General features: G+C 44.1%; 2 protein-coding genes across 3 annotated transcripts in view; both read right to left on the bottom strand.

The window, feature by feature from the left end:
* Window positions 1-16,382, bottom strand: part of LOC117900342 — a 134,705-nt gene that overhangs the window by 50,215 nt on the left and 68,108 nt on the right. The window contains exons 1-4 of one of the 2 annotated variants that reach the window (XM_034810682.1): window positions 15,173-15,189; window positions 14,801-14,894; window positions 7,491-8,921; window positions 363-1,644 (exon numbers count right to left, since the gene is read on the bottom strand). In XM_034810682.1, the coding sequence (XP_034666573.1) occupies window positions 363-1,644; window positions 7,491-8,198 (1,990 nt within the window). In that variant the 5' untranslated portion in view covers window positions 8,199-8,921; window positions 14,801-14,894; window positions 15,173-15,189. Of the gene's footprint in view, window positions 1-362; window positions 1,645-7,490; window positions 8,922-14,800; window positions 14,895-15,172; window positions 15,190-16,382 lie in introns of those variants that run through there. The other variant, XM_034810681.1, reaches the window with a different exon arrangement.
* Window positions 5,953-6,625, bottom strand: LOC117900344 (caltractin). The gene has a single exon (XM_034810686.1). The coding sequence runs from the start codon at window positions 6,602-6,604 to the stop codon at window positions 6,062-6,064; it is 543 nt and encodes a 180-aa protein (XP_034666577.1). The 5' UTR covers window positions 6,605-6,625; the 3' UTR covers window positions 5,953-6,061.

Here is a 16,382-nt window from a genome sequence, read left to right on the forward strand (position 1 = left end):
AATAAGGAAAAAAGCGGAGGTTGTTCTTGCAATGAAAACTTAAATGGCAGGGCTTGAAATTCTACTTAAAACTTTACCAAAATGGTGTAAAAAAAGGCACTTAACGGTGATGAAAGTTGGGTAGTATTTAAAGAACTTTTCTATGAATTTTGCTGCATGTTTGGCACTGTGAAAAATTTGTCAATAAGCTCTATAAAAATTCCAAATAAAACTGCAATTATGTCTTTGTTTAAAGCAAAATCTATCGCTGTTTGTAACCATAACAAAGCATCTACAATATCGTATATACCCTCTCCACTCCGCCAATTACCAGGGTACAAAATAATCCCACCAAAATGCACATCCCCCACGTGAATACTTACGGAATGAATTCGTGCCGGAGCTGGAGGAACCGCGACTGGGACACTGTCGATGTTTCCATGGCATGATGCTCGTAACGCTCGAGTGCAGCTGGTGATGCTTCTGTGGCGTGACGGAGCCGGAGCCCGATCCACCCACGACCGCATGGTGTGCATGATAATGATGCGGATGCGAATGCGAATGCGAATGGCTGTGCAACTGTGCAGCGCCCTGCTGGTGCAGCGATGTCTGCGATTCGCGTTCTTTGAGCCCATGCCCATGCCCGATCCCAATGCCGATGTCGCTGTCAAACGATGTCATGGTGAAGGTGGAGTCGGCCAATGCCCCACCGCTGGCACCCTGCTGCTGTGGCATTTTCTGATACGGCACACGGCAGCCACCGATGGCACTGCCTTCGATGTTGACCAAATTGCCAAAGCTGCGACTATTAATTGGCAATGTCCAGTCCATGCTGCTCGTGTGAAAGATGGCAGGCTGGAGAGTCTGCTGCTGCTGGAGAGTCTGCTGCTGCTGCTGCTGCTGCTGTTGGGCTCCCTGTTGGGGGAAATTGAGCAGCGATTGGGAGAAGCAGCGGCAGCGCTGCTGCTGAAAGTGTGCGAGCTGCTGCTGTTGGTGTTGCTTCTGCAGGTAGCGACTGTAGTGGGCCAGGTGTCGGGCATAATCGCTGCTCGGTCCGATGGTGTTGTATTTCGAGGCAGCACTTCCACTTCCACTTCCGTTTCCGGCTGCAGCTGCACCCGTGCCGGCGCCAACTGGCGGCACCAGAAAGCACAGACTCGGATCCGATTTCTTCGAGTGGGGCGTGAATATCTCATCCTCCTCGTGGGCAGCAAATGGCGGGTTTGTTGCATGTTTGCTCTGCGGCTTGCTCAGACTTTGACTGTGATTGTGGCCATGACTGTGGTGCTGGCTGTGCGTGTGGCAGATATCTGGCTTGGCATTATTGTTGTTGTTGTTGCAATGACTGCTGCTGCTTATGCTGTTGCTGTTGCTGTTGCTGCTGCTCTGATTGCTGCTCCCATTGGCCGTGGCGGTGCACTTGAGCAACGTGGCAGTGCACTCATCCAGCGCCGATTTGGTGCACTCCTGCAACAGATCGCTGCTGCACAGCTGAGCCAAGTTATTGTTGTGACTGCCAGAGGAGACCAACTGTTGCTGCTGCTGCTGCTGCTGCTGCAGATGTTGCAGCACTCTGAGGCTGCGCATGCTGCCATTCCGCTTCATGGCAGGCGGCGGCGGCACGGGCGGTATGATGTCCACATCCGACAGGCTGGGCGTGTCGCACTGCAAGGGAGAGAGAGAGTGGAAGTGTGAATTCAAGTAGGAAATCGCATTAAATCAATAGATATGAGCAGCAGGCAGCAGGCAGGCAGCTTCCGGCGGAAGCCAAAACCCAACCCCATGCTAAAACCCTCGCCAAACGCTTGTTATTTTTGCCCAGTGTAAGTTTGCTGCAAAATATTCATGGGTTCAAGATTTACACACACAAAAAGTGCTACATAAAATTTAATTATGCCATAGACACCGAGAGACAGACACAGACACACATCCTGGCCCCCGCCACCCATCCAGAGGCGTGTGCGATAAGGGCCAAGAAAAAGGTTTATCCACCCCTGAAATTTTCCACAATTTCCACTGCTGGACGGGGCCAGGTTCGCAGTCGTTTCCAAGTGCGCATCGTCATGGCCAGGGCCCCACGTCTCTCCCGTCCCTAATTGAATTTGCTACGGTCAGCATCGGCATCGGCATCATCATCATCATAATCATTCGAAGCACTTCTCCGGGAGGAATAACAGCAGAGGGCCAGGGGCCAGAGGCCAGAGGAACAGCTCGAAAAGCACGCTCTGGGATTTGAAATTGAATTTCAGTTACGGGAAATACATTTGCATTGATTTGACTTCACCTCTCCCCGAAACATTGCGTATTCCTGGCACTTTTCTTGCCTTTTTTGTTCCCTGTCCCTGTTTATGTGTGTGTGTATTATTTTTATGTGTGTCTGCATTGCCATTAATAAAAATTTCCTTTGAATTTTGATTGCTTTATGGCACGCCAGCAACCATCGTTATTGTTGTCTGTGTCTCTGTCTCTCTGTCTCTCTTTTTTTGTGTCTTGATTATTTTTTATTTACTCTGTCTTGTCCGCCTCCTGTCGCATCCTGTCCGCTGCTTAAGTGGAAATTGAAATTTTCATATTTTCATTTGGTAATTCTTTTCTGTCCCGGCCTGTCGCCAGCTCTAAATAATTTATGCAAATACTTAGCGGCGGTGTGTGCCGCATATTTTAAGTCCAGCCAATTTCTAAACAGTTTTTCTTTTTTTTTTTGGTTTTTTTTTCGCTTTTTCTTGCTCATATTTTCCGATGTTGTTGCTGTTGAGATTTTGAGTTTTTCTTTGGTGTGGGCTGTGCAGGGGCAGTGGTAAGGTTAATTATATTGAAATGGTTTTGTTTTCGTAATTTTTATGAGATCAAAGATATCCATTTAATGATTTACGAGGGGAAGAGGTCAAACGCAGCTACGAACGTGCTCGACAGAAATTTTTGGATATTTATTTTAAGCTGCAATGGATTTCAAATCCTATTTCTGTCTACAGTTGTATGAAAGTTGCCATTAAGTTCTCCCAAAAATATCTGAAAAGTTGCATCAATTTCTTCGTTTTGTTTTCCTTCTTTCTATCGTTTTCCCGCCACTTCAACTTATCTCTATAAATCGGTAATTAAAAGCCCTTTGATGTCCCTGTTTATATGTTTGATGAAGTGTCTCAAAGTGCTGCAAAAACATGCTCCTTGTCCCCTTAAATAAACATTCTTAAGTTGGATGCTTATCAGCGGATTAAACGACAACTTAAACAGTGTAAATATATCCCAGCAAATTGCCATCCCAGACACAGTTTCGCCTTCTACCCGACTGCACTTTCTCGCTACTCAAACGAAGGTTTGCTCTCCTCTCTAGCTACTCCTTTTCTTTCCATTCTTTCCCTTTAAGCTTGCCTCTCGTTACTTGAGCATCTCTTGCAGCTGCTGTGACTGCAAATCACTCACTAATTAAACGCGAAGAACTAGAGCAAAGTTCCGCCGCCACCCCTTACATATGTATATGTGGTGTGTGGAATAAATTCTGTGGCACTGTGCATCCCAAAAACTATGCAACAGTATATATGGTTATTTGGCGTTTATGCCGCAAATTTGACGCCATGTTTATGTGGCACTGTTGCAAGTGGCAGCGACTCGTGGTGCACCGCATCTCTCGTTGCGCTTTTCGAGCATTAAATTGCTTGATATATGGCTTTAGTTTTTCTTCTGTGCGACTTTTAGCCGACGTTTTCCCTTTAGTTTAGAGGAGTTTTATTTTTTGTCTCATGCCACATTTTTTGCCACTCTTTTTTCCCTTACCCGCCAGCTTCCCTTTTACTCTGTCATCTGGTGCGGTCTTTAATACACTTTGCTGGAGGGTATTGGGATTTTTGGGAGAGATTTGCATGGCATTGAAAGAAGGGTATCAAGATATATTTTTTGATACAATTTAGAGCGAAGTTTGTTAGTTTTTTCTTTAATTTAGAAGCAAATAGGTTCCAGGCAGCTAATAAAAATTAATTTCGAGTGTGACTGTCTAGGAAATGGGGTGACAAGTGGTGTTTTTGAGCACATTTCTGTACTTTTATGGCTACACAGCTACATAATTTCTCATAATCTTCTACCCAAAAATTAGATCTTGAAGTGTATCTAATTCCGCGACATTCGAATCACCCTTTTTACTCCTAAGTTAAGCTTCTCATCTGCTCCTTCTCTGTCACCATCCACTCTCCACCCTTCCCTTCTTGCCTTTATATCTTGGCTTTACCCTTTTGAATTATGCTTTGGCTCTTTGTCTCGTTTTAAATTTCATAATGCACATTTTATAATAATTTTTCGTCTACTTTGCTGCAATTTTGTGCAATTTTTTACCATAATTTATGTGTCTATATGCGTGTGGAGCGGGAGCGAGATCCAGCAGCAGTAGCTCCGCTTCGCCTCAAATTTCTTGCAACAGTTACAAAAATTTCCACGAATATGCCAAAGAGGGGCAAACACACACACACACACAGAGGGAGAGAGTGTATGTGTGTGTGTGCCGGGGCGTAATGTTGAGTTATGGCAGTTTTGTAGTTTGCGAAAAAAACTTTTTTTACGAACATCTCTCTCTGTCGTTGCGAGTCTGGAGCAGAGTCCCGGGTCCGGGTATTTAGTTAAATGTTCGTAAAATTGAGTGTTGGTTATATTTTACCCGAACTTCTGCCGTGTCCCTGGCTGGTCCTTCATGGCATTCCCTTAACAGGCCAGACACTCACCCACATACACAATCGCATTTAATCGATTTGGCAAAAGCAATAAGCAAAAACTTTTATAAATACTCAAGTTTGTTTTAGTTTGGCTCTGCTCTGTAGTCTGGGACTCCTGCCAATTTGTAATTATCCATCAGGCTCTTAACTTTACGACTTTATCAATGGCCATTTCGGCTTTCGGGCAAGGGGCTAGGGGCTGGGGGCAGAGCTTTTTAAAGACCAACTGATGGCCGAAAAAACGAAGCAAAGTTTCTAATTATTGCAGCTCTAAAAGTTTCGACATAAAAACCTGCGTGTCAAGTTATACATTTGGAGTGGGGACTCCGGGGCCCTGTTCAGACTTTATGAGTGGAGTTTTCGTGCTGCAGCACTTATTAGATTGATGTGCTGGTTATTTATTTATACATACAGCTGGTACAGTGAGGTCATAAGTGCATATGGATAAAACATTTATCAAATGGGATGCGATACAACTGATTTTTGGTTGCAATTAATACTCGGAAAACATAAATTCAGCTCAGTGTCGGACATCAATCTGTCCAGCTGTACTCGGGCATTTATGCAGCCATCAATCCAGCCAAGAAGTTGATAAATTTTAAAGCCAGACTGGAGAGTGCAGAGTGTGGTTTATGGAGACCAACAACTAAATGGAGCTTAAATGTAACGCATAGCGTAAATAAAAACTCCAAAACGTTGCTACTAAATTATGTTTGCCGTTTGAACAGAGAGACAGCGACAGCAACCAGAGACAGGCGCAGAGAAAAGCGACAGAGAAAAGCGACTGAAACAGAGGATGAGCCGCAGACAGTCTCTTTTTCCTGCCACCCACGCATGCCACCAAATTGCAGCCACAATTTGCTGCAACAAACTCAACTGAAAGTGGGCCACACAGAGACAGAGACAGAGCCAGGCCAGGCCAGGCCAGGCCAGGCCAGGCCAGGCCAGGCCAGGCCAGGCCAGGCATACATCAAATGTGTCAAAGAGAGATTTGTTATGCATGACAGCGAGCTGCCAGGAACGAAAAAAAAGGAGCAGCACACACAGAAGTGAGTGGTGGAGCGGGTTGGGATCGGGTTGTCATTTGTTGTAATTGCACGGTGCAGTGGAGGGCAACACCGTGTTAATTGTGACAAATGTTGGGTGTCTGATTGGGTTCAAGGGAAGGAAACAAAGACTCTGTGATGGCTTCATACATAAAATATTGCTTTGCTTTTATTTAACCGAAGCATATCCAGAACTTCTTCAGGAGTATATTTATATGGTGGATAAACTGTCGTGGCATGCCACCTGAAACGATGTGTAAATCAATATTCTATGTTAATCCATTAACAACGTCGTTTCCCCAAACGCAAAGCAATATACAAATCAGTAAAAAAGGGAATTTAAATAAGAAAAGTTTTCTTTGTGAAGTCCAAAAACTCCTGGCGTGTGACCTCGCCATCGCCACTGGCATTGGCCTCGTCGATCATCTCCTGCAGCTCCTCGTCGGTGAGCTTCTCCCCAAGCTCCTTGGCCACACGCTTCAAATTGGCGAATGAGCAGCGCCCAGTGCGATCATCGTCGAAGAAGGCAAAAGCCTTCAGCATGTCCTGCATAGAGTCCTTCTCGGACATCTTCAGACGCATTAGATATAGAAAATCATTGAACGCTATGCGCCCTGTCTTGTCCTTGTCAATCTCATCCATCATGCTCTTGATCTCCTCCTTCTTGGGCTCAAAGCCCAAGGCACGGATGGCCACACGCAGCTCCTTCTCCTCGATAAAGCCCGTGCAGTTCGTGTCAAATAAATCGAATGCCTTCTTAATATCGTTTTTCTGCTCCAGCGATAAATCGAATGTCGGCAATCGTTCGCGTTTCGGCTTCTTGGCCTTGGACAGCGATACCGTCGATTGCATCAATGACGCCGAAGACACAGCGCTATCCATTTTCAGTCTATTTCCGTTCTATTTATTTTTTTAAATAATTATTTTCTTGAATTTATATTTACAAACTTGTTGTTGGATAATTTTCTCCAAAAAATGTTTCGGAAAAAAATATTGTTATCGAGAACAAATTTGTTTCCGATTTTAGTTGTTGTTGTGAGTGGGATCAGGGCACGACTGAAAGTATCGGAATGTGAGAACACAATCGAGCTGGGAATGTAAACCTACTCGATTGGAAAAAGTTATCGAATATGAAGGGGTAAGGGGAGAGCTGGGGTTTTCGAAAAACAGGAGGGAAATTTTGAGCATTCGAGCTACTCGATTGAGAGAGTTTTCGAGTGACTCAGAGCAGCAGCTTTAACAGGGCAGCAGCCGCAACAGAGCGCAGCGCTGTTAGCAGCCCATGTTAGCTGCCTGTAACCGCTGCCAGCTACAGCGCACTGTTAACGCACTGATTGCGCACTGTTAGCGCTGTGTTAGCACACTGCTAGCGCTCTCTGCGGGAAACCCTATCATCCAACTTCAGATCGAAACGATTGTTACCTCCAATAACACACATTTCCCCCAACTTAAATCAACAGCAATCAAAATTTACATTTGCAGCACGAGAAACTTGAATTTGCTGAGCTGCTTAGATCCCCCAAAGACCCCGTGGAGCAGAGCTGTTGCCCACAAAACGCTGGCTGTCAGGTGGCAGGTGTCAGTCGGGGACTCTCACTCGCCCTCCCTCTGTTCGTGTTCAATCTACGTGCCGCGGAGCTGTTTGCTTATCACATTTGCCTGCTGCCTGTTGCAGACAGCACGAGCTGCGGCACAAGGCACGCGCCACGTGCCACGTGGATGCTCATGATTACAATTACAATTACATAAAGTGGAGGGGAACACTCACCTGCAGGTCCAACAATCCTCCTCCAGTTACCAGTCCCATTTCGCTGGCGGATCCGGGTAAAGTCAGCGATAATTTACGATTACGTTCGCGCTCCAGTCTCATGAGTATCTGTGCGTTCTGCTCGCACGAGTATGTGTGTGTCTTCCGCCGCCGCTCCAGACTGTACTCGAAGAGCGGCCTGGCGGCGGCATCCGGCTGCAGCTGCAACTGTGCCTCGTCGCCGGCATCGCAGCTGCACAGCGACTGATTGCTGCGTCCCTTGCTGCGCTTCAACGATCCGCGATGCGAGGAGGCAGGCGTCATCCGCTGTTCGCTCACAAAGTTGGAAAAGGTAACCACATTGTGATTATTGCTGGGCGGAGCCACCAGAGACCCATTGGCAGGGACTCCGACTGGGACTCCTGCCCCTTTTCGCTTCGATGGCGACACATAGAAAATATCATGCTCATCGAACTCCACACTGCGCTGAGTGCTGCCCAGACCAGTGCCAGGCACAGCTCCAACTCCAACTCCAACTCCCCCGCCGAGTGCTGTGGTGGCTGTGGCCGTGCTGCTGCTGGTGGTGCTTGCCGCACTGTTGCCACCGCTGCTCAGGTTGCAGCCATGATCCGCCAGCGAGTGCAGCAGCGGATGCTGCCGCAGCGAGTGCTGCTTGTGGAGCCGCGGAACGGAGGCGTCCAGGCCATTAGCTCGTCTCAGTTCTGTCATCTTGCAGCCCGGAAAGTGTTGTCGCTTGCTCCCTTGCTCTCTCTCACTCTTTCTCTTTCTCTCTGGGCAATTCTCACTCTGCTCTGAGCTGTCTCTGAGCTTGTCTCTAGCGACTTGCCGCCATGTCACAGCTTATTGTCATCACTTGGGGCTGGCTCTTGGCTCTCTGTCTCTGGCTCGGCTTTGGCCTCATGAAATATTCATGCTTCAACACTCGACCCGTCTCTGTCGCTCTCTCTCTCTCTCTCTGTCGTGCTGCCTCCCTCTAAATCCAATGCATTAGCATATCACTTTGTGTGCCGTCTTTGATTTCCAGCGTCTCTGCTTATCTGCCTCAGCTCACCTCCGTCTGGCTCCCCTTCTTCTGCTTTTTTTTTGCAATATTTTTAATTTTAAATTTCGGCTCCACTTTGTGTCTCGGGTTGGGGGCTGCTGGCTGGCAGGCTGTTGGCTAAGCCGGCTAACGATTTCCTTATGTCAATACAGCAGATTCGCAATCCGATTTGCCGGCTAACTGTTTCGAATCGGTTCCAGGCAGCCTCCTCATCTGCTCCTGCTGCTGCTGCTCCTCGCATCGATGTCGCCTCATTGCCAGCTTACCCATTCGTGGGTGGATGGGCTTTTCTTTTCTCGTTAAGGGAGAGAAGCGAGGCTTGTTTGCCCTGTTAATAGACTTGGCTTAGTCGTTGCTCCTCCTCCTTCTGGTTGTTTGTTCTATAATAACTGCAAAGAGACACAGAGAGTGGAAGATTAGGCTTAGGCCGAGATATGTGTGTGTTGAAAAGTCTATTCTAAATTGATTCCATTGTTTGCTGGCTGTAGGCAGGGGGGGAGTGTCTGTAATAAATTAAGGCCGTGAAATATTTACTTATTTACCCAAGCTAAATTCCCAAGGCAAACTCAAGACAAGACATAAAATGTATCTCTTCTAATGGAAAGTATGTGCCCAAGTACCGCCTGAGACATTCATCAATCAATCAATCCAGCAATGACCTGAATACTCGTATCAGTTTTTTGATTTATTACAAGCTAGAAATTTAAATACAGCCGTATTTAGGCATTGGAAAACCTTGAACTAGATGCAGAAAGATAATGGATAGGCAGCAATGTGATACACAATTCGGTGCGAACTTAAATGCCGAATTTTGCCAGAATTTAATATGTTTCCTTCCTTTTTAAGGCCCAAAGAAATGCTCTAAAATTAAACTAATTTCTCGCAGCACTGCCAAAGTTCTTCTAATTATTTGCAACACCTTCAACTGTCTGCCTATTGATTTTATTTCTGCCTCGTGTCGGCAAAGTTATGCCACTTTTGATCTCTCAATTCAATCGAAGTTTTTGCTTACTTTCCCCCATGCATTTTGCCTTGTGCTAGGCAACCAATCGTTTATTTGTTTGGCATTTTGTTTTTCTAATATTTCGTTGTCAAACTTTTCGCATAATCGATGGGCAACTTTTTAATAAGCAAAAGCCGGCGTAACGAAAGCGAAAACAAAAACCAAACGCCAAGAAACAAATATAATAATCAGGCAAACAGCCAGCGGAAAAAGGAATTTGTTCATGTGGGGGAATAAGCCAGGGAATGGGCACAAGTCGGGGGCAGGAATGCCTTGGCAGGGCTAAGCTCCCCACTCTCCACCTACACTCGAGAGTGTGCCATGTAATAATAACGTTAAAAGATAATGAGAAAAGGCAACAACAAGTGCAAGTTTCACCGATTCGGTGGTATCAGCGGGCTATATATACACAAATATATCTACGAGCAGAAGCCACCAATGAGGAGTAACAAATAGGCAACTTAAGGCGAAAGTTTCAAGAGTCAAAAGAGAGTCGTTGCCATGAACTCTCCACCCTCGTGCGATGCCCGTGTGCGTGTGTTATGTATCTGTGGATATTTATCGCTTCTTAAGTATTTTTAAGAAGTTTTTCCCCGCTCCGCCGGCAACTTTTCGTGTGTTGTTCGCCTGTCGACAGGCGCAAACACGAACAAACACCAGCAAACATTTTTATCTTGGGCATATTTCGGAGTGGCACTCCACTTGTCACAAGTCTCCAGTGGGGTGTGAGCTGTGGGGGGGTGTCCCGTGTTAAGAGCTGTTTTGTTTTCTTTGGCGTGTCTCGAAACATTCTTTTTGGCGCAAAAGTTTTTGAAGGCTTGATTCAACTTGTGCCCCCGCCTAATGAGCGCCCGTAATGAGTTAATTGTTTTTGCATTCTTTGGCAGTTAAGAAAGCTGTTGAGTGCTCTGGAAAATATTCACACCCAGCCCCACGAATTGTTGCATTGTTTTGCAAATATCTCAGGGATTATCCGTGGCTCTGAAAATATTTTATGAAATGAGTTTAAGTTGCAGAAACATTTCCATTCATGACACAGAAAATTACTTTCGTTTTTTGTTCACTTTATGACAGTTTCATTTTCAGTTTGACTGGAACTAATTATTTTTGGCATTGATTTTGGGGCTTGGACTTTATTTGGGTGCCCAGAAAAAGGGTTTTATGTGCAGGTCGTAAAGACTGAATGGGGGAGCGACCCCGATAACTAGCTGAGAGCACCCCCTGAAAGGACAACGACATGCACAAATGAAAATCTAATTTAGAGCAACACGCACAAAGAGCTAAAAGGGATAGGGAGCAAGGGGGTATGCGGGCAGGGAGGGAGAGCGACAGGGAGACATCCACAAGTGATACATGGCGTTCCTGGCAGGCAGTAAAAGCTTCAGCTTTCCTTTCATTTGCGTTTAAAGACCTCAAAAAGGACTTCCGCCTGCACTGGCCTACAAATTAACATGCCCCCAATCTGTGACTGTCTCTCTGAGCGTAAATGTATGTGTGTGTGTTGTTTGTGTTGGAGTGTGAGTGTGTGTATGTGGGTGGCATGAATTATGAGTAAAGCAGCTGCAGACTTAATGGAAAATGCTCGACCCGGGCCAAGAGTTTTGGTCGAAAGAGCACGCAAGGCGTAAATTAGAAGACAAGCAAAAAAAAAACACAGAAAACGGAAGAGGAATTTGCTGTTTGTAGGCAGAAGTTGTAAATACTCTTACTGAGGGATAATTCCGGACTAAAATAGGACTAAAGAAATGTTTATATGTTGTGATTGGATTGGTTTTTAGTAAGAAGAAATATTTATGATTATTTTGTAAGCATCTGCAGCGGCAAACATTTATTTTTGATGGAGTTTACATGCAGTTGAATATTTCTAAGACATTTTTATGAATGAATAAATTAAAGAAATCTGAATGAATAAATGTATAAAGTTGTCTCATATTTGGACATAGAAATGCTGACGTTTCCTTCGCAAAAATATATATTTTTTATTGATAGAACTTTCTATTTGACTGGAGACTTCGTTTATATGTTATGAAGGGTATCACACCAAATAAATCTACTTTTAATCGAATAAATTCACTTGCAGAAGGAACAATTGCTAAAGGCTGTATAGTGACAGAGTTTAGATATGAATATCTAGAGTTTATATAAATTTTAAGGCCACAGAAAATCCAAATACCCACCCCGAAAAGGGTACAAAAAGCAGAAATTCCCGCAGCGCCCACGTATTTTCGCCTATGTGTCTCGTATGTGTCTCTTTCTCTCTATGTGTGTGTGTGTGTGTGTGTGAGTGGCTCGTAATAAGTTGTTGTAATACTCGCGTAACTCATAAATTAGACACGATCTATTACGGAATGGATTTATATGCACGAGGAGCCAGGCCAGAGACAGTAACCAAATAAGCAGCAAAGGCAGGAGAAGTGCTTGGAGCTGGGGTTGCAGCTTGATGAAGAGATCAGGCTGGAACAGGCGCAGTGGCAGCGGGGAGTGTAATTTTTAATTTTTGACACGTAGCGTTAACCAAAAGCCCCGAACATGTGTTCTTGACATTGTAAAGTAGAAACGAGACAAGAGACGCGACATGCGAGCATAAAATACATATTTTAAAATTCCAATTGCCAAACGAGGCGGCGTACGAGGACGTACCAGCACGAGGACGAGGACGAGGATCGTATAATGAGTTCTCTCTGTCGGCAGGGTCATAAATACCATTTGGAGTGTATGCGCCCGCCCCTATAGGTGGCCCATAAAAATTTGTTTAACACGCAGACAGACACACACACGTACAGAACACACACGCACACACATAGACAGTGATACGCATACACGAGCAAATCAAATTTATTTTATTCAACTTTTTTTCCATCTCTTTGGGCGCCGCTGATGTCGTTTTTATGACAGCGCAGCAAATTAATGAAATTTATGCAATAAATCATTTCAGCGCAGCAACAAAAAAAAGTCTACTTAGAAAGAGAGCGAGAAAGAGAGAGAGAGATAGAAATATAGACGGATAGTAAAATGTGTTAAACAAATAAAAATATGCATATACTCGTACGCGTATCAAAAGGTTGTAAAGTTAACCAAACATTTGTAACAGTCAAACAAAAAAACACAAAAAAAAGGGCATAAAAAACCATATTATGGCTGGCACGGCTGGTTGGGTTTTCAGCTGGGGATTTTGATCTTAAATTTAAAATTAGCACTTGACAGTTTGCTGCTCTCCATTCCAATTAATTAATTCCAGCTTAATTTTTGCTATTTAGTTGCCATGTCCATGCCAGTGGATTTACAGAGGTGTGAAATTATCAAGAAAATGCTCAGTGCACACACAGCCAGCAAATAAATGATTTATGGCCGAATAAGTGTGTGAAACAATTGAAAATGCATTTATCTAAAACATTCATTTGGGGCAGGGGAAATTAGTCAATTAATGGAAAATATTTATGCGGCAACAAGTGCTGTAAATTGGCAAAAATTGCATTCAATTTGTTGATTTAATTGTGAATTTAGTGGATGAATCAAAGCGCCAAGTACTAGCTATTAACACTGCTTTGAAACCACTTAACAACATCATTTATCCCTCTGCCACATGCCCATCCTTCCGTAACCTTCAAGCGAACAAATCTCGCGGCCAACATTTAATCAATTTTCAACAAATGTTCGCCACATTTCGCCTTATTAGAGCATCTCTATATATTTGCCAGTCAGTTGCATTTGGCTAAGCTGCCACATTTATTAAAAGCAAAACTTTTGCAGCCTCAAATTTCGCTGCTCCTCGGCCTCAGTCTCCGCCTCCGCCCCTCTCCGATGCAGCCTTTGACCATTTAGCAATCCCATTCGCAGCTCATATTTTTTGACTTGGCCCCGAAAGTGCGTTGACTGCACTTTTGGCGCTCACATAAAACTTTTTCGAGAGTCCCTCCCAGTACCCCTTTCTGCCCCAGAGCTAGCCCCCGTAGAGTCATCGGGCTTTGTGAATTCCTCTCCCCCCTGCCACATTTTCTTTCTTCCTACCCATATATCCCATCCAACTCTTTCTTCCTCTCTTCGCTTGTAATTCTGCTTGCATCCGCTTCTAAAAAGTTACGCTGCATCCAAAAATTCAAGTGGTTGGGACCAAAGGCTTTTAGCTGACTTAACACCCAGCAAATACACTCACACAGATCCCAAACCCACACACACACACACTCTAATATATTACAGTAGTGCTTCCTGCCCTGCTCTGTCCCTTCCTCCCCCCCCCGCCTCTTTTTAGTGGCCTCATAAAGCCTGAGCTTAAGCATGTCCCCCTTCCGTCTAGCTCCTAAAGAAAGGGTTTCCTGCTGCTGGCTACAAATTTGCAAAAAGTCGCGCTTGAAAATTGTGCGTATACATACACAAGCATACATATTTAATTCTATGTGTGTGTGTGACATGTACGCCATGGGAATGTGTGTGTTTGGGTCAAACAAGAGAGAAAATAAAATGAGAAGCAAGCCTTTTGTTGAGTGTCTAGACAATGTGATACCCGGTGCTGAGTGGTTGCTTCTGGGTTGTCTTCTTGCTTGTGCATTTGAAGAACTAACAGATGGAAAGGAATCACTTTATAGATGAGGGATAAAGCGTTCTTACTACTCAGAGCTGCCCTACCCCATAGACCCTACCTTTCCCTAAGAAATTGTTGGAAAAATTCAAATATTTAAATTGATTTGAATATTAATTTCTTTTGTCTTTAGAGTCTTTGGGAGATATTCCATAAGTAATATATTTTCCATAATTCCAACCCACCCTTCGTTTTCCTCTTCCTACAGGGTATGCTGGTGGCAAAAAAAAGCTGCACACTGCCGCGCGTGACTTAAAATAAAGAAATAACTTACAAAATAGTTCAAGTCAAACAATGCGCGACGTTTGCTCGAAGAATTTAACATGGATACGCTCTGGAAACTTCTCGCCATTCTCTACACCCTTTTGCCCCTATATAAATTCTATATATAGCTCTTGGCTGTGGGCGTGGCTTCTGCTTCACTAACAGCGCGCGTTCGGTCCGAGTTTTGCATGTTCTGCCCTGACCCTTTTCGCCTCTCTCTCTCTCTCTCTCTGACAGTCAGCACCAAAAGTTTAGCACTTAATTTTTTTTCTTTTCTATTTTTTTTGTCATTTCTTTCGTTTGGCTTTGGCAATCTTTTGTGGCTGTTGGCTTAGGGGAAGAGTCCCTGGTTCTCTTTGTTAGGTATTATTATTTTTATTTATGTCCAAATGCATTTCGAGTGCATTTCTGACTTATTTACGTACCTCCCACGCTCTGTCGCTGACTGCAGACTCCCGACTTCAGGCCAAAAGTGACTGCGGGACTCCGTTTGAGTTGAATTCGTGCTGCCAGTGAGCTCTGTAATGGGAAAAGTAAGTAATCCGTTAAAGATTTGTTTTTATTTTTGCAAGCAAAATATAGCTGAATAATTTCTTAATATTATGTGGCAGCAGGATAAGGAGAACCCGACTGTTTAGTAGCTGCAGCTGTATTGATTTTATGCACTTCAAACAGCAAAGTTTGTTTATGGCTACAAATAACAAATAAATAACCATTAAGTAATATATATTTATATTTATCTTCATTCATTTCAATGGCGCAAATATTTGCACAAAATTTAATAGCTTCAAACTCACTTTGATTGATATTTTGCCAATATTACTTCAAATCTAAACAATTTTCCTCATGCTTTCCTTTGCATTCCTACTAATTAATTTCATCATTTCATTTGACTCGAGATTTAAGCAAAAATTCGACAGCGAAATTGCTTAGATGGCTGTCAAATGTTTGGAGGAATAAAATCTAAATAAATTTGAGTCTAACTTTTGGCAGCGTTTCGGTGTTCTGTTGCTGGGCTGTGGCTGTTGCATATTTGCATAAAATTAATTTGCATAATTATGTTTCCCATAAAGAAATGGCTGGCCAACAACAACAATTATGTAAGCCGCACAAACAAAGCAAAATGCATTTACCACACGCACACACACACACACACACACACACACAGCATGTCATAACTAACACAAACTTATTTATCCCCAGGGTCCGATTTATATTACTTCCCCGTTAGCCGCCATGAAGGCGTCCACCACTCGGCAGGCCCCTCCTATTGCCACCTTCTGGAGCAGTACTCCAAGGTCTGCCACTGCCACTGGCCCTCTCTCTCTCTCTCTCTCTCTCTCGTTCTGTAAATTTATCAGTGTCAAAAATATAATAGCGCGCCCGTTTTCGCTTTTAATAATTTCCCCTGCCGAGGCGAGCATTTGGAGCGGAAATTGCCGAGCAGCTTCAAATGGGTTTCTGGGTTCTGGCTTCTGGGTTCTGGCATCGGATTCTGGGGACCCGAAACAATGGTCAGAGGCGCTCTCCTCAGCTGCACTCGCAGCAGGACAATCCCCCATATAGCAGTGCTCCATCTAAAATTATTTCAATTGCAAAACGAAGAAGAACGTCTGTCGGGGGAATGGCATTTGTGTGTGTTTTTTTTGTAGGGTGTCAACATCAAAGCCGTCATTAATTTAATTGAATTTTGTTTTTCAGTTGGGCTTTCCTTTAGTTTCGGATTGGATTGAATTCTTGTTTGTTTTTACATGCACAATTTGCAGGCAGTCTCTTTGACATTTGATGATCCAAATTAAATTACCTTTTGCCGCTGCATCAACAACAAAAAATATTAATTTTATTCGCTAATGGAAAAACGAATTGAATTGGATTGGCATTGGGACTGTTAATGTCAGGCTGAAGGCATTATTTGAATGGTTGACAAAGTAGGGAGCGGGTGCAGAGCAAAACTAAAATAGTTTTCCATCCATTAAGATTTCATGGCGTGGGTCAGAAAAAGTTTTG

This window comes from Drosophila subobscura, chromosome U (assembly GCF_008121235.1).
Source record: "Drosophila subobscura isolate 14011-0131.10 chromosome U, UCBerk_Dsub_1.0, whole genome shotgun sequence".
NCBI classification, from domain to species: domain Eukaryota; kingdom Metazoa; phylum Arthropoda; class Insecta; order Diptera; family Drosophilidae; genus Drosophila; species Drosophila subobscura.